This window comes from Rhincodon typus, chromosome 6 (assembly GCF_021869965.1).
Source record: "Rhincodon typus isolate 14 chromosome 6, sRhiTyp1.1, whole genome shotgun sequence".
In the NCBI taxonomy this organism is placed as follows: Eukaryota; Metazoa; Chordata; class Chondrichthyes; order Orectolobiformes; family Rhincodontidae; genus Rhincodon; species Rhincodon typus.
Window position 1 is genome coordinate 51,755,104 of NC_063337.1, and position 26,618 is coordinate 51,781,721.

General features: G+C 39.4%; 1 protein-coding gene across 8 annotated transcripts in view; it reads right to left on the bottom strand.

The window, feature by feature from the left end:
* Nucleotides 1-26,618, bottom strand: part of nars2 (asparaginyl-tRNA synthetase 2, mitochondrial) — a 74,535-nt gene that overhangs the window by 42,676 nt on the left and 5,241 nt on the right. For 2 of the 8 annotated variants that reach the window (XM_020530696.2, XM_048597817.1), the window contains exons 2-6: nt 22,302-22,411; nt 17,699-17,819; nt 15,485-15,625; nt 12,849-12,929; nt 5,370-5,470 (exon numbers count right to left, since the gene is read on the bottom strand). In XM_020530696.2, the coding sequence (XP_020386285.1) occupies nt 5,370-5,470; nt 12,849-12,929; nt 15,485-15,625; nt 17,699-17,819; nt 22,302-22,411 (554 nt within the window). Of the gene's footprint in view, nt 1-5,369; nt 5,471-12,848; nt 12,930-15,484; nt 15,626-16,568; nt 16,626-17,698; nt 17,820-20,181; nt 20,342-22,301; nt 22,412-26,618 lie in introns of those variants that run through there. The other 6 variants (XM_048597820.1, XM_048597819.1, XM_048597823.1 and 3 more) reach the window with 5 other exon arrangements.

Here is a 26,618-nt window from a genome sequence, read left to right on the forward strand (position 1 = left end):
GAATAAGATTTAATAACGATTCTTCAACTCCTGGAATTCCTAGCAGCCCAAATTAAGTCATCTTAATTTGAGTGAACAAAATCAAAACAAGGTAGGTCAAGTGATCTTTCCCGATTTAGAACTCCGGTTTCATTTGAAACAAAACAGAATCATGCATTTTTCTGTAACTTAAATGAGAATTTGGCAAAATTTTAAGATATCACATTTCACCACCTTCAACATGTGATTAATTTAGAAGTGTGGCAAAGTAACCCGATGTTTACCAAACAATGGAGACTTAAATTGTGTGCTTCTACAGGAAAAATAGAAGATCAACTGAAATGAATGCAGAAATTTCTTACAAGGCTGAAAACATTTAACAAACTATTCCCTAAAACTAAGGCTGCATTCCTTTTCCTACGTCATCCATGATTTTGAAATATCAGGCTTGCAGATGAAGTTAATAATGGAAAAGGTTTACACCAACATCACAGATGATGTGACAATTCTACATCATTCTTCTTCTAGACTTTGGCAATGTAAAACAGACAGGATGGATTTATTTGGTTATTGGAGAAATATCTAGTTAAAATTTGAAGTAGTAACTTGAGAAATCTTAATAAAATAACACAATTGTTTTTCCAAGTTTCAATATGCTTAGAATAGTAATTAAGAGTGACAGGGAAACATATGTTTTGAAGTTGCTTTTGAGATATGGGCAACATTGACAAAGTTCATTTCCCTTACTCATTATACAAATCATGACTTCTAGACTTTTAATCCAGTGCCATAGCCATTACTCTATCCTACCTATTAAGGCACCCAAATTTAATTGACTGATTCATCTGCTTTGCAAAGTGAAACTATCTTCTACAACACAGTGAAAAATTCCTCTAAATTTAATCAAGGCAAGACATTATCTACTTACATTTACTACTCACTAGTACTTACATTTTGTTCCTGCTACTATGTCTTCCCTCTTCTGCCTAAATATTTAATTATAACAGTAAAGTATAGTAAATAAGATGGCATTATGTAGAATCAATTGAGGAAAATATTTGCATTGCATCCTTCTCTAGCCTTAATAAATAAAAATTGTTCAGTAGTGAGATTTATTGCAATGGAGAAGTAACATGAAATGTATATAATCTAAATAGCTCTTCTAGACATTTCCATGGCTTTACTTATTAAATTAGAACTTAAGAAGAACCACGGGGAACTGCAAAATATGTAAACATCATTGTGCACTCAAGATAGCTCAGTCTAATCACATAATCGGCCAACCTCAGGTTCCTATCCCCGCTGACACTTTCACATCGCAAATTAAGCATGAACAAGGGGAAAAAAAAAACAAGCTTAGAAAAGATAAAAGAATTGTTAACAAAACAGACTCTCTAGCTTCTGCTCAGTCATACTGATTAATCTCCCTAGGGGGAGACAAGAAAGGAGATTATCAGGGGCCATGGCAGTAATTTCAAATCCTCTCTGGCCATAGGTGAGGGTGCTGAAGGACTGGAGGACTAACATCAACCCATTATTAAAAATTGATGAAGGAATCAACCAGGAAATTACAGGCAATCTAACCTTGGCAGTAAGAAAATTATTTTAAAAAATTCTGAGAGATAGAACATATCCGCAATTCAAGAGACATGGATTATTCAGAGGTAGTATAGATTTGTTGAGGGAAAGTTGTGTTTGACAAATTTGATTGATTAAATTTGATTTGATCAGATCTTTTGAGGAGGTATCCGTAAGTGTTGATGAAGCAATGCATTTGATGTGATCTGCATGGAGTTGAACAAGGGTTTTGATAAAGTCCTTCATGACAGACTTTTTAAATAAAGTAAGAGACTATGGGATTCATGGCAAAGAGGCATACAGGATCCAAAACTGGCTGTGTGGCAGAAAGCACAGGATGAGGGTACAGGGATGTTGGTAACTGGACATTCTGTTTTAAGTTGGGTTTCACAGGGTTTAGTGCTCAGATCCTTGTTGTCTGTGGTGTACATTCATGATTTGGACTTACATATTGGCAGTATGATCAAGAAGTTTGTGAATGACAAAAACATTGGGAGGGTGGCAAATAGTGAGGAGAACAGCTGTAAGCCGCAGGAAGGTATCAAGTATCAATGGGCTGGTCAGGTGGGCACAGTAGCGGTAAATTGAATTCAACCTGGAAAAGTGAGATGTAATGCGCTTGGAGAAGGCTAACAAGGCAAGAGATTACAATATAAATGGTCAGACTCTTAACAGTACTAAAGATCAGAGGGAACAAACACAATGCTGGAGAAACTCAGAAGGTCCGGCAGCAGTTGTGGAGAGTAAAACAGTTAACATTTCGAGTTTGATATGACTCTTCTTCAGAATACAGATCCCTGAAGGCAGCAAGGCAGGTAGATACAGTGGTTAAGACAGCACGCGGGACACTTGACTTTATTAACCAAAGCATAGAAATATAACAGAAAGGGCATTACGCTGGAACTCTATAAAACACTGGTTAGGCCTCAACTCGAGTACTGTATACAATTCTGGTCACCACATTATAGGAAGAATATGATTCCATGAGAGAGGATGCAGAAATTTACCAGGATGCTGTTTGGGATAGAGAATCTGAGCAATGAGGAAAGATTGGGTAGGTTGGGTTCCTTGAAGAGTGAAGTTTACGGGGTCCTGATAGAAGTGTAAAACATTATGAGGGGCATTGAATGGACAAAAAGACATGTTTACTGTTAGTAAAAGGGGTCAATAACCAGGAGGCATGGCTTTAAGCTAAGAGGTAAAAGGTGAAGAGGACAGATGGGGAGAATGTTTATTTCCCACTGAGTGTGGTGGGAGTATGAACTCATGGCCTGAAAGGATGGTTGAGGCAGAAACTTGGAATATTTAGCAATACTGAAATATTCACCTGGATTGTCATTGTCTCCAGAGCTACAGATCAATAAGAAGGAGGCTGACGTAGGTATCCTTGTTATCCAGATGTTCCAGGGATGAGTGTAAGGCCATAGACAAATTGCAAAGGATCAAGGCATTTGAGGGCTGGAGTTGATGTGAACCATGACTAACCTCCCAAAGCACTTCATAATTACGGAGGTCAGCGCCACTGGGCGGTTATTGAGGTGGACTGCATGATTTTTCTTTGGCACTGGTGGTCTTCATGAAGCAGATGGGGATCATAGTAAGGAGAGGATTGTCTCAAAGTTTATGGCCTAGAAATTCAAGAGCATTGAATTTTGGAAGCTCAGGGCCAGGGGGTCACAGATATTGGGCCTTGGACTTCATTTACATGAAATCAGCATTGCAGGATGGGTCCTAGTGAAAACAGGAGCATTATAGGTCAGCTGCTGATACTGCCATTGAATGTATTTGCAGAGCAGAGAACAAAGCACAGGCCAGAGAGAATCAATAATTGGGGCAAAGCCTTAGCAGCAGGGTTTGATCAATGCGTAGTAAGGGTGATGTTCAGCATTAGTCAACGAAGGCCTAGCAGATCGAACTAGGGGCAGGAAGTGGCAGTTAAATATTTTCTAATCAACCTGGCCATCAAATTCAATGTTGTGTTCAAAAGAGTTGACTTTAACATATTAGTTCATAAGGAAAAGAATGATATGGAAGTATAGCTGATCTAGTATCAGTTTTGGGCTATACTGAAACCTACCCATTGGGTATTCAAGAAATATGAGTGAGGGAAAACATTTACTTATATTTTGAAACATGTTGTTTTCCTATTCTTTACATATGCTTTATCCCTCACAAGGGGGTCAGTTAGCTCAGTTGGCTAGATGGCTGGTTTGTGAAGCAGAGTGATGCCAACACCGTGGGTTTAATTCCCGCACCAGCTATGGAAGACTCTCCTTCTCAATCTCTCCCCTAGCCTGAGACATAGTAACCCTCAGGTTAAACCACCACCAATTGTCTCTCTCTCTTTTTAATGAGAGACCAGTCCTGCAGTCAGGTAAGACCATAGCAACTGAACCTTTCACATGCATCATGCCTGCCCATACTTCACAACCTATCCAACACTGAGTACTGTGATCGCTACATGTGGTGGGAAGATTTTATGCTGTAATATCGGAAGAATGCCATCTAAAACAGCTTAGAAGGAGCGCTACCATTTATCTCAAATGAATGACGGATCTAAGATATACAAAGAATACATTCTGAAGATCATGACTGGCTCAGACAGAAGGCAATGCAAACTTAAAAATCTACAGGTTTCATATTTTATACTGGAATTACTTGTGTTTGTTAGGTGATGTTGATAGATAGCTAACAGAAAACAGCTTTGAAGAATACTGATTTACTGAAATACCATAATCTAGAGTCAGTGTGAATCATTACAAGGAATAATCGGGCTAAAGGATTCCGCAGGAAATAAAGTTATGACAGATGGCAACAATTTAGGGTGAATTTGCATTTTCAGAAAGTGACAATGTACTTAAAGGACACCAAGACCAATAGGATTGGGAGATTGGGGAGAAAGCGAAGTTGAAGTAAAAGACCAGCCATAAATATACAGAATGATAGAACATAATTCTATTTCTTATGTTCTAACAGAAAATTTTAGCTAAATAAAGTACCAACTGTAGCAAGTAACTTCTTTGTACCGGAAAATAAATTTGACGCTGGCCAAAGGAAGTGCATGTGCTGTCCAGACTTGATCTTTTATTTTGTTCCAGAATCATCATATTCTATCCAAAACAACTGATGAAACTGCCTTCATGTATGAAAGTTCAGAAGCAGACTAACGAAGCTTCAGTTCCTTTATTAAAGGAGTGCAAAAATGGCTCAGTCAGAGTTCTTGTACCCAAAATAAAGTCAATTATTTCAAACTTCACTGTAGAATTTGAGCAGTCTAGGCATTTTATGAAGTGCAATTTCTTGATAGACACACAAGATTTCATGACATTATTTGAAAGAGAGCAGGGATATCTGTGGTGACCAAGTCCAAAACACACAAAAAAATTGAACTAGTTATTTATCTTGTTGTTTGTGGGACCTTGCTGTGTGCAAATTAAAAAAACATTGTAATTGTTATAGTAACTGAAATCAAATAAATTAGAGAAGAATGCTTTTGGTCTTTATTTCACAAAGTTTGTAGTAGGATATAAAGTCATTAGTCAAGTAGCTATGTAGTAGACTTGTGATGAATGTGGAAGAAATAATTTGAAGTTTTATTGTAAAGATTAAAGCAAATATATTCTGGTGAACTGTGCCTCTTGAATACATGATTAATAAAACAGTCTTTACAGCTTCCAAAGCTCTGCCATCCTCTAACAACATATCAACTCCACTCTAGACAAGGATTAGTAATGGAAATCAAAATTCAAATATCAGACAACAACTTTGAACACAAATATATAGACTTAAAAATGGTTGAAATTTTTTTTTACCCTGTCATCACTTCCAAATGTAGTTGTCCAGACACAGTTAAGAAGGAAGGAACATCAAAGAAATGAGTGTTATCATGCTTTTCAGCTGTTTTGCTTGCAGGCTGAAACAAGATATAAACAAATATTTGAATTAAGTCTCATTTAATATTTAGTTCATATTTAACGATACTTAAAATCTAAATTTGGTGGCTGAAGAATGACATATGATTTCAAATTATATTTGAAACTTTTGCATTTGAAAGGAGGAATAGATTGAATTGCTTCACCAGCTTTCCTGACCCTCTAATATTTCTGTGTGGTTAAACCAATTGTCCAACATCCAACCTTAGATGAGTCACAACTTCCTCCAGGCTAACACCTCTAGAAAGACAGTGAGTCATTATTTTAAGCCCCTGTTAAAAACTCCATACCCTCAGCGCTGGCTTTAGCTTCAGACTGTTCTGAACCTGGCATCTGACTCAGTCCCAACTGAATTTTAATCCCATATCCTCTGTGTCACATTGCAGCACATTTTCACAAGTTTACTATTCCTCCCTCATCTTGTCTACTACTGAAGCCTGCGCCGTTCTTTTATCATCTCCAGACTCACTGTCTCTCAATGCGATCTTTCGTGGCTTCTCATCTTCCACCATCTAAAGATAGAGGCAGTTGAGCTGACATTATCTGCACCAAGTTTCCTATCCATCATTCCTGCCCTCACTAATCCACAATAGTCTAGGCCCACTAACACATCATTCCTAAATTTTTCAGCAGTGTTTAAGTAGTCTTCTAATTTGTCCTTCTCTGTCTCAGCAACATCCCCCAGTCCAAGGCCCTTCTGTAACACTGGCCTGGATTTTATGATGGTCAGACAGTTGTTATTCCACTGTAGATAGGAGTTGCGCATGGGGAATACCCATCGTAGCAGAGTCTGAAGAAATTGTCAGGGAAATAGAAGATGCTACACGCCAATTTCTTGAAGAAGATATGTAGCTTAGGTTGTGGATGAGGTTGCAGACGAGGTCGTAGACATGCTCACCAAGCTGGTGGGTTTGGGTGCAAACGTTTTGTCACCCTGCTGGGTAACATCGTCAGTGCACCTCGGTGAAGCGTCAGTGTTCTGTCCCGCTTGTTATTTATATGCCTCAGTTTGCTGGGGTGGTTGGCATTACTTCCAGTTCGTACACAGGGTCTAGTTCAATGTGTTTGTTGATGGAGTTCTGGCTAGAATACCAGGCCTCCAGGAATTCCCTGGCGTGACTCTGTTTGGCTTGTGCAATTAGGAATGTGTTGTCCCAGTCAAATTTGTGTCCCTTGTTGTCCGTATGCAGTGAGACAAGCGAGAATTGGTCGTGTCTCTTGGTGGCTAGTTGGTGTTCATGCATCTATACAGTCAGTTTTCTTCCAGTTTGGCCTGTGTAGTGTTTCTCACAGTCCTTGCATGGTATTTTGTATATTTACCCGGTTTTGCTGGTTTTGGGTATGGGATCCTTTACATTTGTCAGTATCTGTCGTAGGGTGTAGAGCTGGATGAACACAGCAGGCCAAGCAGCATCATAGGAGCAGGAAGGCTGACGTTTCGGGTCTAGACCCTTCTAGGCCCGAAATGTCAGCCTTCCTGCTCCTATGATGCTGCTTGGCCTGCTATGTTCATCCACTCTACACCTTGTTCTCTCAGATTCTCCAGCATCTGCAGTTCCTACTATCTCTGTCGTAGGGTGGTTATTGGTTTGAGGGCTACCCTGATACTTAGGGGTCTGAGTAATCTTGTGGTCATCTCTGACATGACCTTGACGTACAGTAGGGTGATTAGTGAGTCTGGTCGTGTTGTGTCTTCCCGTTGTGGTCTGTTTTGGAGGTAACTGCAGATTGTGATTTTCAAGTATCCAATTCCTTTTGAAGACTCCGTATGGGTGCTCCTGTTCTGCTTTGCATTGTTCCGGGTTGCTGCAATGTGGCTGGCTTAAATAGTGTTTTGATGCAGCTGTGTTTGTGGGCGCTGGGGTGGTTGCTAGTGTAATTGAGTATCTGGTACGTATGTGTGATCTTTCTATATATGCTAGTGTGGAGTTTCCCGTTGCTTTTGCGTTCTACAATTATGTCCAGGTGGGGTAGTTGATTGTTGTTCTCTTCTTAGTTTGCGCATTGTATCCTGGTGAGGATGTTGTTTGTGTGTCGGTGTGTTTCTTCTGGTTTTGTGCATTTCATAATCACGAAGATGTCATCTACATATTGGACCCAAAGTTTGGGTTGTGTTGTGAGGAGCGCTGTCTGTTCTAACCTTTGCATTACTGCTTCTGCAATCAGTCCTGATAGTAGGGATCCCATTGGTGTTCCATTGATTTGAATGTATATGCTGTAGTTGAAGGTGAAGTGGGTTGAGGCACAGATCTAGTAGTTTTATCGTGGTGTCCCTATTGATGTTGTTGGTGTCCCAGGGTGTGTGCCTACTTGATTCATCCAGTAGTGTGGCAATTGCCTCTTTGGCTAGGTCGATGTTTATGGATGTAAATAGTGCTGTTACGTCGAAGGATATCATTATCTCGTCCTGTTCTATCCTGTTGTCCTTGATGATGTTGAGGAGTTCTTGGGATGAATGGATGGAGTGGGTAGTGTTGTCCACTAAGTATTTCAATTTCTGCTGTAGTTCTTTGGCAAGTCTATATGTTGGTGTACCTGGCAGTGAGACAATGGGTCTGAGGGGGACCCCCGGTTTGTGTGCCCTGGGGACTGTGTAGAAGCAGGGCGTGTTGGATCCCTCTGGCTTCATTCTTCGGTAGTCTGTCTTGCTGATGTGTCCTGAATTGTGTAATTTCTTCAGGGTCGTTGTAATCCAGTTCCCCAACTGTCACCGAACTTCATGTGCTTACCATTTGACAGCAGTTGTCAAAGCGGTTGCCTGTGATTCTGGACCATTAAAGTGCCAGCATATGGCAGCCGATTACTGTGAAATGGGCATGGTTTGCCTTCCCCAGAGTTTTGCTCAAGATTAGAATGCACCACTAGTTAAGGAAACCCACAGTGAAATCTCCTGTCAGGAATGCAGAACACTCTCCTTTCATAAAATAGGATAGGCATAGGGGAAAGCTGCGTGAGACTGTCACTGCTTGGAAAATGCAGCTCAATATTCCATCAGTTGCCTTGACCGTACACGCAAATTCTTTTCCTATTGCCTTGTTTCACCATCCAACTTCTTCTTAAATACTTGGCTATTACCATTTCTTCAAAGGTTTTGACCACCCTTTCTAACAGCCCTTTTTATTGACTTTGTTTCCTTAAAAACAAAATCACACTTCACTTGAAATTGTATTTGGACATTTTTCTGTTGAAGACCACTAAAATAAGTTGTTAGTGTAATAAATTATAAGAAAAACTTTTTGAATTTATGTATAGAAATATAAACTGAAAACCTTACAGAGTCATTTCTATTTCACTGCAGGGCAGAATTCCAATATGACTTAGCTTGAACACTGATTGAGCACTGCAACACTAAGTATTCAGCTTTCCTGATTATGTAGTTCTTCAAAATTCCCTTAAAAGTGAGATATGTTTCAAAATTGAAATTGGGATGTGGACATTGCTGGCAAGGGCAACAGTTTTTGCCCATTCCAAACTGTCCTTGAGGTGGTGGTGATGAGCTACCTTCAAAGAATCACAATCCCTGCAGTGCGGAAGCAGGCCCTTTGGCCCATCGAATCCACACCTCCGAACAGCATCCCTCCCGGACCCACACCATCCCCATTACCCTGCATTTCCCGTGACTAACCCACCTAGCCTGCATATCTCCGACACAATGGGTAATTTAGCATGGCCAATTCACCTAATCTGCACATCTTTGGCCTGTGGGAAGGAACTGGAGCACCCAGACGAAACTCACGTAAACACAGAGAGAATGTGCAAATTCCACACAGACAGTTGCTCAAGAGTGGAACTGAACCCATGTCCCTGGCGTTTTGAGGCAACAGTGCTAACCACTGAGCCACTCTTTTTCAAATGTGCCTTTTTGAACTGTTGTCGTCCTTGTGGTGTAGATTCATCCACAGTGATGTTAGGAAGGGTTGCAGAATTTTGACCCAGTAAAACTAAGTCAGGATGATGTGCAGCTTTGAGGGGAACTTGCAGGTGGAGTTCCCATGCTTTTGCTGCCCTTATCTCTTAGTAGGGATGGTGGCTTTTAGAAAGTGCTGTCAAAAGGTGGAAAAGTGAACATTTCACATCAATTGATCTAAGAATTGTTTTTGGCAGAGTTGATAAACAATTTGCTGATACTTGCATCCAAAAATTGTGATTTATTTTGTAGATAAGCCAACTGAAATCCAAGTGATTTAAAAGCAATTGTATGAATATACAGAGAAAATGAAACACATCACTAAAATTTCATAAAAAGCCATGGACAGCATTCATTGTAACCAGTTGAATAGACGTAACAGAATAATGCAAACCAACAGCATTATCCTAGCAATGCATCCACTTCAGACAGTTGCTTATGTGATTGATCACAGATTTCATCTGGCAAGTCTTTGCAATGTTTGCAGACATGAAACAAATAGCACAGTAACAGAAAATGTTAAACGCCTTCCAGCTAGTCCAAAATAAAATCTTCATGACAAATGTGCAGTTCTTTTCCCTGCTCCCATGAGCACTACTCCCATTTGTTTTACTAAAATGAATACAAGACTTCATGAAGGAGCATTTATCTACAATTTGCTGCACGAACAATAAGTTCTTATTTAATGGTATCATGTGCCCAGTATGCAGAGAATAGCAAAGGAAAATGATCTCACATACTAAATACTCAATAAGATGTCATACAATATTAAATAAATTGTAATAGATTCAAACCCATAATATGAGCCCACTGTTTGACATTTTGTTGCCGACTGACCTACCAAGCATAGAATATTTGCTGTTTTTATTGAATAGCAGGAAGGTGATTAATCTGCACAATCAGTATGACAAACATACAATTTTTGTTACATTTGCAAACAATCAAAAGCATGAAATTTTGATTCAGTTACAACACTGATTTGCCGCCACTAAGCTAAAGCTGTATAGTGAGTTGATGATAATGCTCATTAAAACATGCTGTCACCATCTTGTGGCATCAAAGAATCACTGCATGAAATTTACCACTGCTTCTCTGACATGTACATTTTCTTACATTAAGTCTTGTTTATTTTTGCAATGGGTGAAGCTGCAAAACAGTTAACTGTATTGTGTTGCATTCTGAAATTTGAAAGACACAAATAATCCAAGTTCACTTATTTCCATTAGCTGACTTCAAACAACTTAGTTGTACAAGTTGTTAAAGGATGTCGGTACTTGGTTTTGAAGGGGAAGGCAATGGTCTAGTTGTATTATCCCTGGACTGTTAATCCAGTCATCCAGATAATGTTCTGGGGACCCGGGTTCGAATCCCACGACGGCAAACGGTGGCATTTGAATTCAGTAAAGGAAAAAAAAACATCTGGAATCAAGAGTCTAATGATGATTATTGTTGGAAAAACTCATCTGGGTCACTAACGTCCTTTAGGGAAGGAAGGTGCCATTCTACATGTGACTTCAGACCACAGCCATGTGATTCCTCTGGATTAACTGCAATTAGAGATGGGTTAAAAAAAAAAGACACCCTCATCCCATGAAAGAATAAAGAAATAATAAATATCTGGACCTAGAAGCAAGGATCCTAATGATGACCATGAAACAATTGCGTATTGTTGCAAAAACCCATCTGGTTGACTAATGCACTTTTGGAGAGAAAAATCTGCCATGCTCGCCTAGTCTGGCTTTCATGTGACTTCAAGAACCACAGCAATGTGGTCAACTCCTAACTGCCGTCTGAAATAGCCTTGTAAGTTACTCGGTCCTGTTGACCCACCAGAAAGTTTAATGAAAGGAATTAAGCTGGATGGACCAGCAGCATTGACCAAGGCAGTGGAAACAACGACACACAGTGCTGGCAAGACTGCCAAGTCCTCTATATTAACATCTGGGGCTTTTGACAAAATTGTGAGAACTGTACACTGATTCCAGACCCGATGAAATCTCATGACATCAGGTCAAAGCAAGGGCAAGGAAATCTCCTGCTGAACATCACCTCCCAAATCCCCTCAGTTAATGAATCAGTACTCCTCCAAGTTGAACACCACTTGCAGGAAGCTCTGAGGTGTGAAGGGCACAGAATGCACTCCGATTTTGGGGAACATCACCAAGATTGGCTCGCTAGCATTTGACTAACTGAGCAGGGCAAGTCCTAAGTGACACAACTGTCAGGCAGTCTCACCACCTTCCATAGGCCCTAGCAACAAGGGGGAATAACTGACTTGACCTAGTCCTCACCAAAACACTCGCTATAAATAACATTATCGTTAGGAGTGAACACCACACAGACTTGTTGAGATGAGTCCTACTTTTTCATTGATGATACCCTCCGTTGTGTTCTGTGGAACTACCAACATGTTAAATAGGATGGATTTCAAACAAATCTAGCATCTCAAGACTGGGCATCTACGAAGCACTGGAGACCATCAGAGGTAGAACTGCATTGAAACAAATTGCAACCTCACAAACCAGCATATTCCCCTCTGTACCTTAATCATCAATCAAGAAAGGGAATAAATCCTGGTTCAATGAAGGAGAAAATGCTTGGGAGCACAAAGGATAACTAAAAATGAGGTGTCAACCTAATGAAGTGACAATACAGGGCGACTTGCATGTCAAACAATAGCAGGGACATGGAGTAGATAGAATTAAGTGAACCCACATGCAACAGATTAGACCTAAGCTGTATAGTCATAGCACATCCAGTTGTGAATGGTGTTAGGCAATTAACCAATTCACTGCAGGTGGTTTCACAAATATCCCTATTTTCAGTGACAGGTCAGCCCAGTTTATCGATGCAAAATGGCTGAACGATTTGCAAGCATCTGCAGCCACAAGTGCTGAGTGGACAATTGATCTTGGTTCACAGTTGTTATTCTTCAGCCAAATCAATTCACTCCTGTGGGCCCTGACAACATGCTGAAAAAGTACTAATTTTGTACTCCAGAACTGGCTAAGACCCTAGCCAAACTGTTTCAGTAAAGCCACAATATATATTTTGATTTAATCCCATTTTAATGAAGTGGTCTTTCACAGAAACATATGCACACAATGCTGCAGATTTTACTTTAACAATGAAATAGAAGTTTATTAACAAAATAAAAGAGGATGAAATGGACAAGCCGAAATGGAACAAGCCAAAATGGAAAATTGCCCATGTATGTCCCATCCAGGATGAAAAAAGGGATAAATCTAATCTGGCCAGCAACCAACCGCTCAGTCTATTCTCAATCATCAGTGATAGAAAGTGAAACAAAAGCTTCAACTATAGCTCTTTTGCTAAATTAATTGCTTACTATAGGATTTTCCAATGTTTGCACATTAGTAGTGCAAGAATGGTAGCAAAAAAAAAAGCATACTAATCAGTCTACACAACTTCTATTTCTGGACAGTACTTACTTCAATTTGGAAGAGTTCCCCAGCTCCTTCACAATCATTTGATGTTATTATGGGTGTGTGTATATGAACAAATCCATTGCTCTGTAATTTTAAACAAAGTTGAAAGTAGTTACTATCTATTCAGTTCACTCTGTTCTGCACACACCTCAGAGCTGTTTGAAACAATTTGAGACAAATTTTGTTAGCATCTGTTGACGTACTGGCATTTGGATTATTTTGTTGGCACTTGATTTAGTTTGCACCTACACAGGTGACAATAATTGGATTTAATTTAGTCATTACAGACTTCAGTATTGGGCAGTAATACCTTAGGGAAGTTGTGCTACATGAGAAGTAAGAAATTGATTTCACTTGCATTGTCTGAAATCCATCTAATCAGTAGCAGATTATTCCAACAGAAGACAAATGTCAAAGCATAACCAGTAGATCCATTGCCTACCATTTCCAATTTACAGAAACAAGCATCAAAGTCCAAAAGGCTTTAAAAAAGAATACAGCAGTAAATTTTGAACAAATTTGCGTAATGTGAAGTAGGAAGTAAGTTCTATTTCCTTGATGCAGTACTCCACGAGTTGAAAAGTTATAGTGCTCAAATGTTAACTCTTCTTCTCCCCACAAATGGTGCTCGACTTTCTGAATACTTCTACTATTTTCTGTTTTTTGTAAATTAGAGACTAAAATTGGAATCAAAATTCTGGAATTCCCTCCCCAGTAGCACAGTAGGTATACCTACAACAAATGGACTGCAAATACTGACATTGCCAGCAATTGTTTCATCCAGTAAAAGAAAAAGAAATGAACAGTGCTGAATTTACCTCCTATGGAATCTAACAAAGGAAGATAGGATCAATGTGGCGCTGCTGCTCTGATCTGTTGCTGTCTGGGAAGGATTAGACCCCTAGTACATCCACATGGTTAAGTCCCCTCAGAATGTTTAATGTTTAAGTTAAGCCACCTCGGACTTTTCTAAACTTCAGAAGCCTAAACAGGCTAGGCCTGTATCCTTCTTCAAGGTAGTCTGCTCATTCCAGGTATTAGTCTAGTAAGCTTTTTTGGAACTACTACTAACGCATTGACATCCTTCCACACATATGATGACCAGAACTGTACACAATACTCCAGATGCAGTCTCACTAAAGCTGTGTATAATTAAAGCATAACCTCCCTACTTTTGCATTCAATTCCTCTTACAATAAACAAAACATTGTTAGCTATCCTGAGTACTTGCTGTATCTGCATTCTAACCTTGTGATTCATATACTAGGACATTGAGATCTCTCTGCATTTCAGAGGTCTACAACCTCTCACCATTTAAATAATGATTCCTTTTCATTCTTTCGTCAAATGGAAAATTTCACGCTTTCCCACATTACACTCCATTTGCCACATCTTTGCGCAGTTAATCTATATCCCTTTGTAGGTACCTTATGCTCTCTTCACCACTCATTTTCCTATGTATTTTTGTGTTTTCAGCAAATATCAGCAATTAATTTACGTACGATTGATATAATGGGAGTACAGAGGACCTACGAGAGTGACAAGGGATTGGCTGCAATGAGTCGAGGAGCTTATATGGAGTGAAAAATAAAGAGAGTATAGAAGGACAGTGAATTCAGAGGGTAACATGATGAGGAATTGAGGCAGATATTAAAATTACCAAGGCTAAGAAGTCACTTGTTGCAGAGGCTGAGGAAAGGAAACAGTGAAGACATCTCATTAAGAAATCTGTTGTGGTACCTATACGCGAAGTAGAGAATTAGGATTTCAAAGGCAAGGAGATGGACATTAAACAGGAGGAAACAGAAGGTGTCTGAGTAGTAGGAGACCAGTTGAAGGTGTAATTTGTGCAAGTGCTACACAGCTTCTGTAATGATCTGGGCATAATAAGTAGAAGAGGATATAGCCACAAGGGATAAAAGAAAGATATTACAGCCACAAGAGAAGATTTTTGTTTTAAATGGTGAAGTGTCATGACCCATCTGCCAAACTTCCATCAAGTTCATTATGCTGATACAATCATTCTCATAGATTATTGGATTGCAAAGGGTTCATTTGTGGGTGAATGAACATTTTGGAAGGACATAAGCAGCAGAGAGAGCCAACCTACTTGCAGAATCCACAGGGTAAGCGCTGGAGGGATGAATGAGAAAAGAATAAATTTGGCCAGAATGGATGCCAGCAGGTGGGGTGAGAAGGAAAGATCAGTGGGAGAGAAATTAGAGGTTCTGCTCATAATTAAGCAGTGGTGAGAAGTTTTGGATAGACCCCTATGAGGATGCCAAGAGAGTTTCAGAGGGAGGTTGTAGGCTTATTCAGGGACGGTAGGAAAACCAACTAGTGGATTAGACATTTTAGTTTTAGCTCTACTGTTTCAAAGCAAGTGCTATCTTACAGGATGTTGTCACAAGTTATTGTTAATTGTAACTAATTTTGTACTTGGTTGGAAGTTCATCAGCACAAGTTCTTGGCTCTGTAGGTCAGATTTGAAGAAAGGAGAATTTACGCAGCAACTATTGAATCTTAGAATCTGTACTTTTGTGAACAATAATAGCTTTCAAAGGATGTATTTATAAAAAGGGGTTTCCCATTATTTACTTGTATAATATAAATATTTGTACGTATTGTACTCAACTTACTTTGAAAAATGAATGAATAGCTGTGGATGCTTCACTTCGTATTCTGAGAAGTGAACTGAAAACATTTGTTTTGCAACGAAGATGAGGAAACTGTCTTATGTATTCCAGTGAATGCCTCTCCTTGATCTTGAATGGCAAATTCTATGATTAAATGCAAACATCCAAAACAATTTTACAAGATTATTTTCTCAGGAAAATTTTGGTCTATACTGTAAGCAAGATTATTGAATTATTTGCAAGTTAATATACAGAATAGAATCAAAAATCAAAAAACAAAATTAAAATGAGGCAAAATTGAGTATTGCTGACAAATATGTCTTCATTGATAGAGAGAAATCAGAAAGGTAAATTGAAACATCAATGCAAACTCAAACTTACTTTTTTTTTGCTTTCTGGTTTCCTTGTATAACGTATTAGCCCCTCAGCGCAAAACTGCACAGTAGGTCAATGAACATGTTTCCTGATCTTTATTAATGTCACATATTAACAAAAGTTTACGGAAGATTTGCAAGAGTGCCCCATTGATTCTTTTGTATCGAGTTATAGTATTTGATCTCTATTCAGTGCAGTTCCATGGTATAACGGTTTACAGTAGAAGCTTCCAAAAATAAATCACAACTCCTCAGTTCACCACATGCAGATCCAATATTCTGCACTACTCAAGACTGTTCAGTGACATTTCCCAAGAACCAAGTCATCAATTTAAATTTCAGATCAGTGTTAAAATGTACGGAATATGAGAAAGCAAAAACAGTTGTGATAAATACAGACAATATTCCATACTGGGAAATTATTGAAAAGTGATTTTGTGTCAAAAATGCCAACTACATTAACAAGAGGGCTCCAAATTTTCACATCATAAGAACAGAACATTCTCCACATTTTAAAAGAAACAAAAAAAAATTACAACTATACAGTACTTTTTACATCCTCTGGATATCTCAAAACACATTATAACCAAAGATACAATTTTGAACAAATGAGACTGTTGCGATGCAGATACATTGTTTGCTTCAGTGTGCACTACTATCAAGGGGATAGGAAAAAATCTGTAAATATGCACAGGACACATTAATAAACGAACCTCAAAGTTCTGTGTATCAATAGCGTGAAAATTCTTATCCATCCTAAATTCTTTGAAGCTCTTTGTATGATGGGCCAAATTACTCTATGTTCCTCTGACAATTATCTTAACACAAAGCACTGAAGGAGTAATCACAAGTGATTAGATTTAAAATCCAACTATAAAGAAAACCAAGTTAACTGAAAAACAGGAGCATAAGATTGCCTACGCCATATTTTGGAATGATCAGTTAGCTAGCTGAAATGAGATAGAAATTGACACGTAGAAACTTGGATCAAAAATAGAAAATGTTTAAAAAAGACCAAAAAGGCGCATTATCCACCCACAAAACAAAAGTAAATTATATCAAGTCTTGGAAATCCATAGATTAGTACAAGAGCTTGCAAAAACCAAACTTGAAGTAGAGGGATATGTGAGCTATAGGTACAATTAACGATAAAAACAAATTTGAGAAAGTAAGTGAAGAAATTGAGAGAAGATGGGGAAAGCAAGGAGCACAACTAAGCATTTAAGCAGTACCTTTTGTAAACTCAAGATGTCTCAAAGGACTCTTGTAGCTAACAAATCACTCCGAAATGGATTTACTATTATTGTACAGGGAAATATGACAGTCAAATCCCAGACAAAGTTCCACAAACAAGACTAATGACTAAATTCTTGGTTTTAGTCATGTTGGTAAGGACTAAATGCTTGTCAGCACACTTGGGGAATAAATCTTGCTTTTTTCTGAATGGTACCATGTGATCTTACATCCATTCAAGATAATAGGTGGATTCTGGATCAACATACCAGTTAAATGCCAGTACTACCTAAGCAGTGCAATGGAGAGAGCAGCATGGATGCTGGGCTCAAATTTCTGGAATAAGCCTGTAACAATTGTCTTTTGACTGAAACAACTGAGCCAGGTCTGACAAATTAAAATGATTAGGATTCCAGAAATATACCAGTTAAAAAAATAGTTATAACACAAACTTTTAAGGAAAGAAGCCAGTTAGCAGAGAAAAAAAGACATTGGTAGAGATAGTTGGGAAGAATTTTACATCAAAACTTAAGAAAGAGAAAGATATTGAAGAAGAAATAAATGTTGAATTTAACTATCTTACAGATAAAAACCCTAAAGCCAAACATACCACAGGATTACAGGCTCCAACCAATCTGATTTTATCAGCTAGCAGCTCTGCTCTCTGTTTCTTGTGAGGACTCTGTATCAGTTTCCCCCAAATTTCAACTGCGCTGCCAAAAGTTATACCTCTGTAAAAGCAGATATAAAGTTAATAACCTTAAATTCATGATCAGAAAAAGCTCAATAAACTAGGGCTGCAGAATTAAATAATGAGTGTTAGCATGTATTACAGGTGTGAGAAACATTATGTTTTAAAATCATACTTTGTAAGGCAATTAAACTATGTATTTAAATTCAGCAGCTTTAACACCTGTTTGCATAACCTCAAGTAAAATAGTTTATGTTCCATGATCACGTGGAACTATACTGAGTTCGACAAAACCACAAAATCATATGATGTGCTAAGTGTGATAGCAGTTACACCAGTTATAAATAAACTAAATATAATGCATAGAAGTGCAATGTAATTCATTTTTGTAGGAAGATAGTAGAGAGACAATACAAAGTAAAGAACACAATTTTAAAGAGAATGCCAAAGCAGAGAAACCTGGGTACATATGCGCACAAATCACGGAGGATGCTAGGATATTTTGAGTATGCAGTTAATAAAGCATATATTATCTTAGGCTTTATTAATAAGGGAATTCAGCATAAAGGCAAGGAAGTTATGTTAAACTGATATGGAACACTGGTCTGGCCTCAACTAGAGTACTGCATCTGGTTCTGGTACTACACTTTGTGAAAGATATGAAGACTCAGAGATTGCGCAGAAGAGGCTCACAAAAAAAGGTTCCTTGTCACTGGGACCAATGTTATATAGATAGATAACAAGGTGTAGAGCTGGATGAACACAGCAGGCGAAGCAGCATCAGAGGAGCAGGAAAGCTGATGTTTTGGGTCTGGATCATTCTTCAGAAAGCACAACAATCCCACTATCTCTTATATAGATAGATATTAGTCAGGAGCAGGAAACCATGTTCACTGCAGAGGAGAAGAAAAATCTCAAAGGAAAAGTGGGGTGTCTGGGGGGGAGGTGGGGGTGCGCACTCTACCCAGAATCATGGACCTAAACAATTCTGAGAAGGTTCCAGAAGTTTACAGAAGTCTACAGGATGAATCCAATCCAGGTTTGTTGTGCTTTGTTGTCCATAGCTGAAATAAGAACGTCTAAACCATCGAGATAACAAGGTGTACAGCTGGATGAACACAGCAGGCCAAGCAGCATCATAGGAGCAGGAAGGCTCTTTTGACGTTTTGGTCCTAGACCCTTCATCAGAAAAGGAGGAGGGGAAGGGGGTTCTGAAATAAATAGGGAGAGAGGGGGAGGCGGAGGCGGATAGAAGATGGATAGAGGAGAAGATAGGTGGAGAGGAAACAGACAGGTCAAAGAGGCGGGGATGGAGCCAGTAAAGGTGAGTATAGGTGGGGAGGTAGGGAGGAGATAGGTCAGTCCAGGGTGGACGGACAGGTCAAGGGGGCAGGATGAGGTTAGTAGGTAGGAAATGGGGGTGCAACTTGAGGTGGGAGGAGGGGATAGGTGGGAGGAAGAACAGGTTAGGGAGGCGGGGACGAGCTGGGCTGGTTTTGGGATGTAGTAGGGGGAGGGGAGATTTTGAAGCTTGTGAAATCTACATTGATACCATTGGGCTGCAGGGTTCCCAAGCGGAATATGAGTTGCTGTTCCTGCAACCTTTGGGTGGCATCGTTGTGGCACTGCAGGAGGCCCAGGATGGACATGTCGTCTGAGGAATGGGAGGGGGAGTTGAAATGGTTCGCGACTGGGAGGTGCAGTTGTTTATTGCGAACCGAGCGTAGGTGTTCTGCAAAGCGGTCCCCGAGCCTCCGCTTGGTTTCCCCGATGTAGAGGAGGCCACAATGGGTACAGCGGATGCAGCATACCACATTAGCAGATGTGCAGGTGAACATCTGCTTGATGTGGAAAGTCTTCTTGGGGCCTCGGATGGGGGTGAGGGAGGAGGTGTGGGGGCACCATCACTGTTTTTCTGTATTCTTCTCATTTTTGGTTTGGAACAAGGAGCTAAAGTTGAGAATCAAACTTTATATTTTAAGCAGCAGCTCGTTTTAAAACAAAAAAGAGCAAATAAACTGATGCTTTTTATGGGAACTAGCCTGGACAGATAATTGCAGGTTAACTATTGTCCGAAGAAAACCGCAGATGTTTCGGCACTCAGACATTCTAGATTTCGGATTGGCAACTGGTTAGATGTTGAATTGGTCAGCCAAGGCAGGATTGGTGCTGGCCAGCCAATCACAGAGAATGCTTGTAAAAGAGAAGAAAGAAAAGTGAACCAGTTTTGAATGGAGTTTTGAGATTGTGGGCATGTTTTGAAAAAGCTGCTGGATAGTGCTACTGTGTTTTGCCCTCTCTCTCTCTTTAGTTTTCACTACAGTTGTTGACTTATTCACTATTCTGATAGAAAAATACCCTTCTGTAAGAATTGGGTGAATTATTCTGGAAATCTACCAGACCTGTGTGCATGAATTGGTGACTTCAGAATTCAAGAAAGATCTGCAGTTTACTTGCTTGTGAACAACTCCATTGACCCAAGATTTCTGAAGGCTTGGCACCCATCATGAAACTGTTGAACAGGCTAATTACCATTCTTAAAAAGAAAAAGAACTGAGGATGCTGGAAAACAGAAACAAAAACAGAAATTGCTGTAAAAACTCAGGTCTGGCAGCATCTGCGGCGAGAAAGCAGAGTTAACGTTTTGGGTCCGATGACCCTTCTTCAGAACACAGTTCTTTATTTTGATTGAAATTATCTTTATTACAATTCCTAACCCTTTTCCTTCTAATTTATCCCTTAACTGTGTCTGTCTGTCAGTTTGAGAATGGGGGTTTCTAGTTAAAGAAGATTGACTTTAGATCAGAGAGATTAAGTAGATTGCTTTGTTGTTTATCCATGTTTTGCTGAATTAACATTATTAATAGTAACTTAATCTCTGTTTTAAGTTATAACTTTAGTATCGGGTATCTTTTATTCTTAAAGACTGGTTAGGAATAATTGAAGGATTTTAAAGATCATTAAATGTTTCAAATTTTACTGTGTTGCAAATCTAGGGATAGGGAAGTTGATTTAATTTAGTTTGCTGTCCCTGTGTCGCAACAAAAAGCATAACCTGTTAATCTGTGTTAATACTGACTAGTTTACAATATCACATCTAATCCTTTATAAAATCTTTCCTTTTTGCTACAATTTTACCATCTTGATGTCAATTTAACTCATGTTCAAATTACCTATGTGGGAAGAAAAAACAAAGCTGTTAGCATTATATCAGGCACTGCAAACTGGGCTAGGGGATGGAAAGGAGAGAAGTAAATGTGTTAAGTGCTACCTGGAAGTAGAAGAAAAGAAGAACTAGTGAGAAGACATTAACAAAATGTCTAATAGTAGGGGGCATGTGTTTTAAGGTGAGAGCGGGGAAGTTCAAAGGAGATGTGAGGGACAAGTTTTTTTTTACACAGAGTGGTAGGAGTCTGGAACACACTACCAGGGATGGTGGTGGAGACAGATACAATAAGGGCATTTAAGGGACTTTCAGATAAGCGCATGAATATGCGCGAAACGGAGGAATTTGGACCAAGGGCAGGCAGAAAGGATTAGTTTCATTTGGTGTCATGTTCGGCACAACATCGTGGACTGAAGGGCCCATTCCTTTGCTGTTCTGTTCTAAGTTCTAAAACAATCTTTGAAACAATTCACCAAGTACAACAGAATAGTTTAAATTCATAACTGTCCATAAGAAACGGTTGGGGGGGGGAGGGAAGAAAAATCACTAGTTTTGCCTTCATGTTCAGCAATTTCCAGTGATCATGCCCACAGATGCAAATAGTACAGCATATGAAGATTAAACAAGTAATGATATGCAAAGCAATCACAAGCCCTTCTCAATACTAACTCCATAGTTATGCTATGGTGCAAAGAATCGATTAACAAGACCATCTAAAAATTCTTAGCATTTTACTAGATCTGTTCATCCAATTATTTTAAAAAGGTTGACAGATGAATTAGAACCAAACCATCCAAATAAAATCAAGAATTACAAAATTCAAAAAGTAATCAAAATTTTAATTGTTATTCAGAAACAATTCCTTTAGTAAATGATTGTTAACTGTTAAAAGACACATTCCACATACAACATCCAATCCTCCCACTTACTGTCAAAAGAATAAGGCTAAGTGGAAACTCAAATACGATAAACTCTAACAACAAAAACAATTGATTATTGATTTATTTGCCATTTATGGAACTTGGCCATTGCAAATAGCACTTCAAAAAAGGTAATTACTGCTGAGGAAGTACTTTGGGAAATCTTGAGAACGTAACAAGAAGCCATATAAATGATCGTCATTTCTTTTTAACGTCGTGTAGGTTGAGCTGTCTTGGTCTGCAGAGAACTGGCATGTACATGATGGCCAATGGTCTCATGTACTGTTAATTCTTTTATAAATCTATAATACAAAATATCACCTTTACTGCTAATATGTAAATTTACAACATAGCTGTACACTTGAGACTTAAGTATATAATATTTTTCTATAAAGATCAAACTTTATAACCAACACTGGAAGGGGCATTTCCTTACCTAATATCTAAATCTGGCCGTGCAACTATTTGAAGATTTTGTAATGAACTTCCATCATTAATATTCAAAAATGTAATTTCCTTCTGTGCACGTAGAGCCCGTACCCAGCCCTTGATGGAAAAAAAATCTGTGTTAGACTGAAAATTTACTTTTACAAGAAAGAAAGCTGCAAATGAAAAAAAAAAGGTACTGTAATTTTAAAGTTACGAAAAATATCTGCCAAAAGTAGACTGACGATAGAGTCTATGAAATTGTTGTAGTCTCCCAAATCTTTGTTTATCTTTTCCAGTGCTCCACTCTCAAATGACTTGAATAAAATTTCCATCCATTATAGTACTGAAGTCGCTGTCAGTCATAAATGATATTCTGTCCAAGAATGACAAAGGCAAACTATCCTGCCTCATTCTTCTTGCTTTGACACAATTGATTGTGCCAATCCCCTCTGACACCTCTCCTCCACTTCCGAGTTGGGCAGAACTGTATTCTATTTTTGTTTATGGTAACCAAAGCAATGACACAATTGCTTCTCTTCCAATTCTCACAGAATTATCTTGTTTCCCAAGAATGCAGTTTTGGACCCAGCTATTTCTATTCCATGTCGTCCCTCAGTGACTATCTAAAAATATGTCAGTTTCCCTACGTGCTGATGACACTCATTCTTCCAATGTGAAACTATATTTCTCACAATGTATATTGACAATTGTTACAAAATGCCTTATTAAAATATCTGCCATGTCATGACTGACCCAGCCTTCAAACTGAACTTCCAGATAACTTTAGTCAGTTGTCTTCACACCCTTTAGTTACCTTAAGTTTAAAACATTATAGCGTCATAGAACATGGAAACAGACCCTTCAGTCCAACTCGTCTATGCCAACCAAGTTTCCCAAATTAAAAGAGGTCCCACTTGCCTGCGTTTAGCCCATATCCCTCAAACATTTCCTTTTCATGTACCCATCTAAATGTTTTTAAAATGTTGTAAGTGTACCTGCATTGACCATTTTCTCTAGCAGTTCATTCCACTTGCAAACCACCCTCTAAAAAAGTTGCCTCTCAGGTCCCTTTCAAATCTTTCTCCTGTCAAGTTAAAAATATGCCCCATCATTTTGAACACCCCCACCCTAGCGAAAAGACTTATGCTATTTTCCTGCTTTAATTTGGAGACCCCTGATCTTTAAAGCAGGCCCTCTAGTTTTATATACCCTATTCCTCTCCCTGAGAGGAAACATCCTCTCAGCATTGATTCTGCCACGCTCTCTCAGAATCTTATATGATTCAATAAGAACACCTTTAATTCTTCCAAACTCCAATGAGTATAGGCCCAATCTTTGCACCCTTTCATCCCATGAACCATGTTGAATAGCATCACATTCACCTCTAGGATTTTCCCAACATTGACAGCTTTGTTCAAGTAACTGTAGTTACAATACTGAATCTAAAAGGAACACGTTAGGGGTATAACGGAATATTTTCCACATGCCTGAATGACTGCATTCCCAACATAATCAAAAGCCCAATACCATACAACACAAAGCAGGCTAAGCAGACCAGCACCCCCTCCACCCACCCCTCCAAGTACCTCCAGAGATATTATTACACACCTCTGGAGCAGATAAGACTTGAATCTGGGCCTCCTGGCTCAGAGGTAGGGACATTATTATTGTGCCATTAGTCCCCCTGCCCTCCCCTGCATCACTTCCCAGTCTTCTTTATTCTGTTTTACTTGACTAATCACCTGTTTAAGTATTTAAATAACACCCCTACTCCTACTTGTGCAATAAATTTACTACTCATCCCAACTGAAATTCCTAAATTGAGATAAATAGGAAATAAAGAACAATCAACTGCTTTTTCCCGCTAATGTCATAGCACATTCCTTCCATACATGGTCTCTGACTTTTCATTCTAGAACTCACTCTCTGCTCTGCTTCGACTCTGCAACTGCTCTCACTGGGATTTGCTCTCTAAGCACTGTTTCTACCCCACAGCTGCTCTCTCTGGAACTCCCTCTCTGATCTATTTCTACCTCACAACTGCCCTCACTCACTCTTTGCTGTAACACCTCACAGGCAAGCCTCTTCTATAATTGGTGTCATGGAATCTTTTACCTAAAAGATAACATGAGGGCCTTGGTTTAGTATCTCAAAGTGACAGTGCTTCGGGTGTAAATTAAACAGGCAAACCTTAACATCCTTTCTCCCTCTGGCGTTGGCAAAGATTTTGAGGAATTAACAGATTTTATTTGCTGATATTGTGCAGTTACTTGAACCTTAGAAAACAGTTTCAGGAATAGGCCATTTAGCCATCTGAGCCTACTGCGCCATTCAATATGATCATGGCTGATCATCCAACTCATTAACTTGGTCCCATTTTCTTCCCATACCCTTTGATCCCTATAGTCCTAGGAACTATAGCAAACTGCCTGAAAACAACCAAAGTTTTGGCCTTACCTGTTTTATGTGGAAGAAAATTGCAGAGGCTTACCACTCTATTTAGGGGAAGGATTTTCTCCTCGTCTAAGTCCTAAATGGTTTGCCACGTATTCTTAAGCCATGACCCTTAGTTCTGGACTCTTCGGTCATCAAGAACATCCTTCCTATCTAGTCCAGCTGGAATTTTATAGTTTTCTGAGATCCTGATCCCCTCATTCTTCTAAACTCTAATGAATATAGCCCAAACTGATCAAGTATCTCTTCACATGACAGTTCTGCCATTCCAGGAATCAGTCTGACAATCCTTTATTGCAGTCCCTCCATAGCCAGAACATCCTCCTCAGATAAGGAGACAAATACTGCGCAGAATATTTCAGGTGTGGTCTCATCAAGGCTCTGTATAATTGCAGCAAGATATCCCAGTTCCTGTACTTGATTCATCTTGCTATGACAGCCAACATACCATTTGCCTTCTTCACTACCTCTTGTATCTGCACGCTTACTTTCTGCAAGTGGTGTATGAGGACATCCAGATCTCACTGCACCATCTCTTTCCCCAACTCATCACCATAGAGATAATTATCTGCTTCCCTGTCTTTGCAACCAAACCGAATAACCCCTCAGTTATCCACGTTATACTGCATCTATCCTCTACTTGCCCGCTTCTCAACTTGTCCAAATTGCACTGAAGTTTCCCTTCATCCTCCTCACAGCATATCTTTCCATTCAGCTTTGTTGTCTGCAAACCTGGAGATATAACATGTAGTTTCCTCATCCAACTCATTAACGCATCTTAGGAATAGCCGAGGTCCAAGCACTGTTCCCTGCGGTACCTCACGAGTCACTGCCTGCTGCTTGGAAAAAGACCGGTTTATTCCTTCTCTTTTGATTGCTGTCTGCTATTCAATTCTCAATTAATTTCAATACACAACCTTCAGCACCACACACTTCAATTTTACATGCTAATCTCTGATGTGGACCTTATTGAAAGCCTTCTGAAAAGGCAAGTAAACCACATCCACTAGTTCCCGCTTACGCATTTAGTTGAGGATGTAACTAGGATAAAGTTCCAGCAGATTTTTCAAGTATGACCTCCTCTTCATAAATCCATGCTGACTCCGTCCAATCCTGTCACAATCTTTCAAGTGCTCTGCCATTACATCTTTACTCTCGCATCTTTTTCCCCACTGATGTCAAGCTTTCCAGTAAACAATACGCTGATTTCACTCTACATTCCTTCTTAAATACAGGGGTTATATTAGCTACCTTGCAACCCATAGGAACTGTTCCAGAATTGAAAGAATTTCGGAAGATGACCACCTACTGCATTTGCTGTTTCTACAGCTGCATGCTGAAGTACTCCAGGATGAAGCTTACTGGGCCCTGGGGATTTATCTGCGTTTAAATTTGGTTAGTTTACCCAATACCCAAATAATACTAATTTCTAACACTTATTCCTTCCCATTAGACACAGTTTCCCCCAAGATTTTTATGGGATGTTATCTGGTCTTCCTTTGTGAAGACAGAACTAAAGTATGTATTTAATTATAGAATTCCTACAGTGTGAAAACAGGCCCTTCGGCCCTACAAGTCCACACTGAACCTCAGGCCATTCCACCCAGATCCATTCCCCGTAACTGACCTAATCTACACATCCCTGAACACTACGGGCAATTTAGCATGGCCAATCCACCAGCCGGCACATCTTTGGATTGTGGGAGGAAACCGGAGCACCTGGAGGAAAGCCACGCAGACACGGGGAGAATGTGCAAACTCCACACAGACAGTCGCCGAGGGTGGAATAGAACCCAGCAGTGCTAACCACTGAGCCACTGTGCCGCCCTAATTAGTCTGCCATCTTTGTTCCCTGTTATAAGTTTCCCTG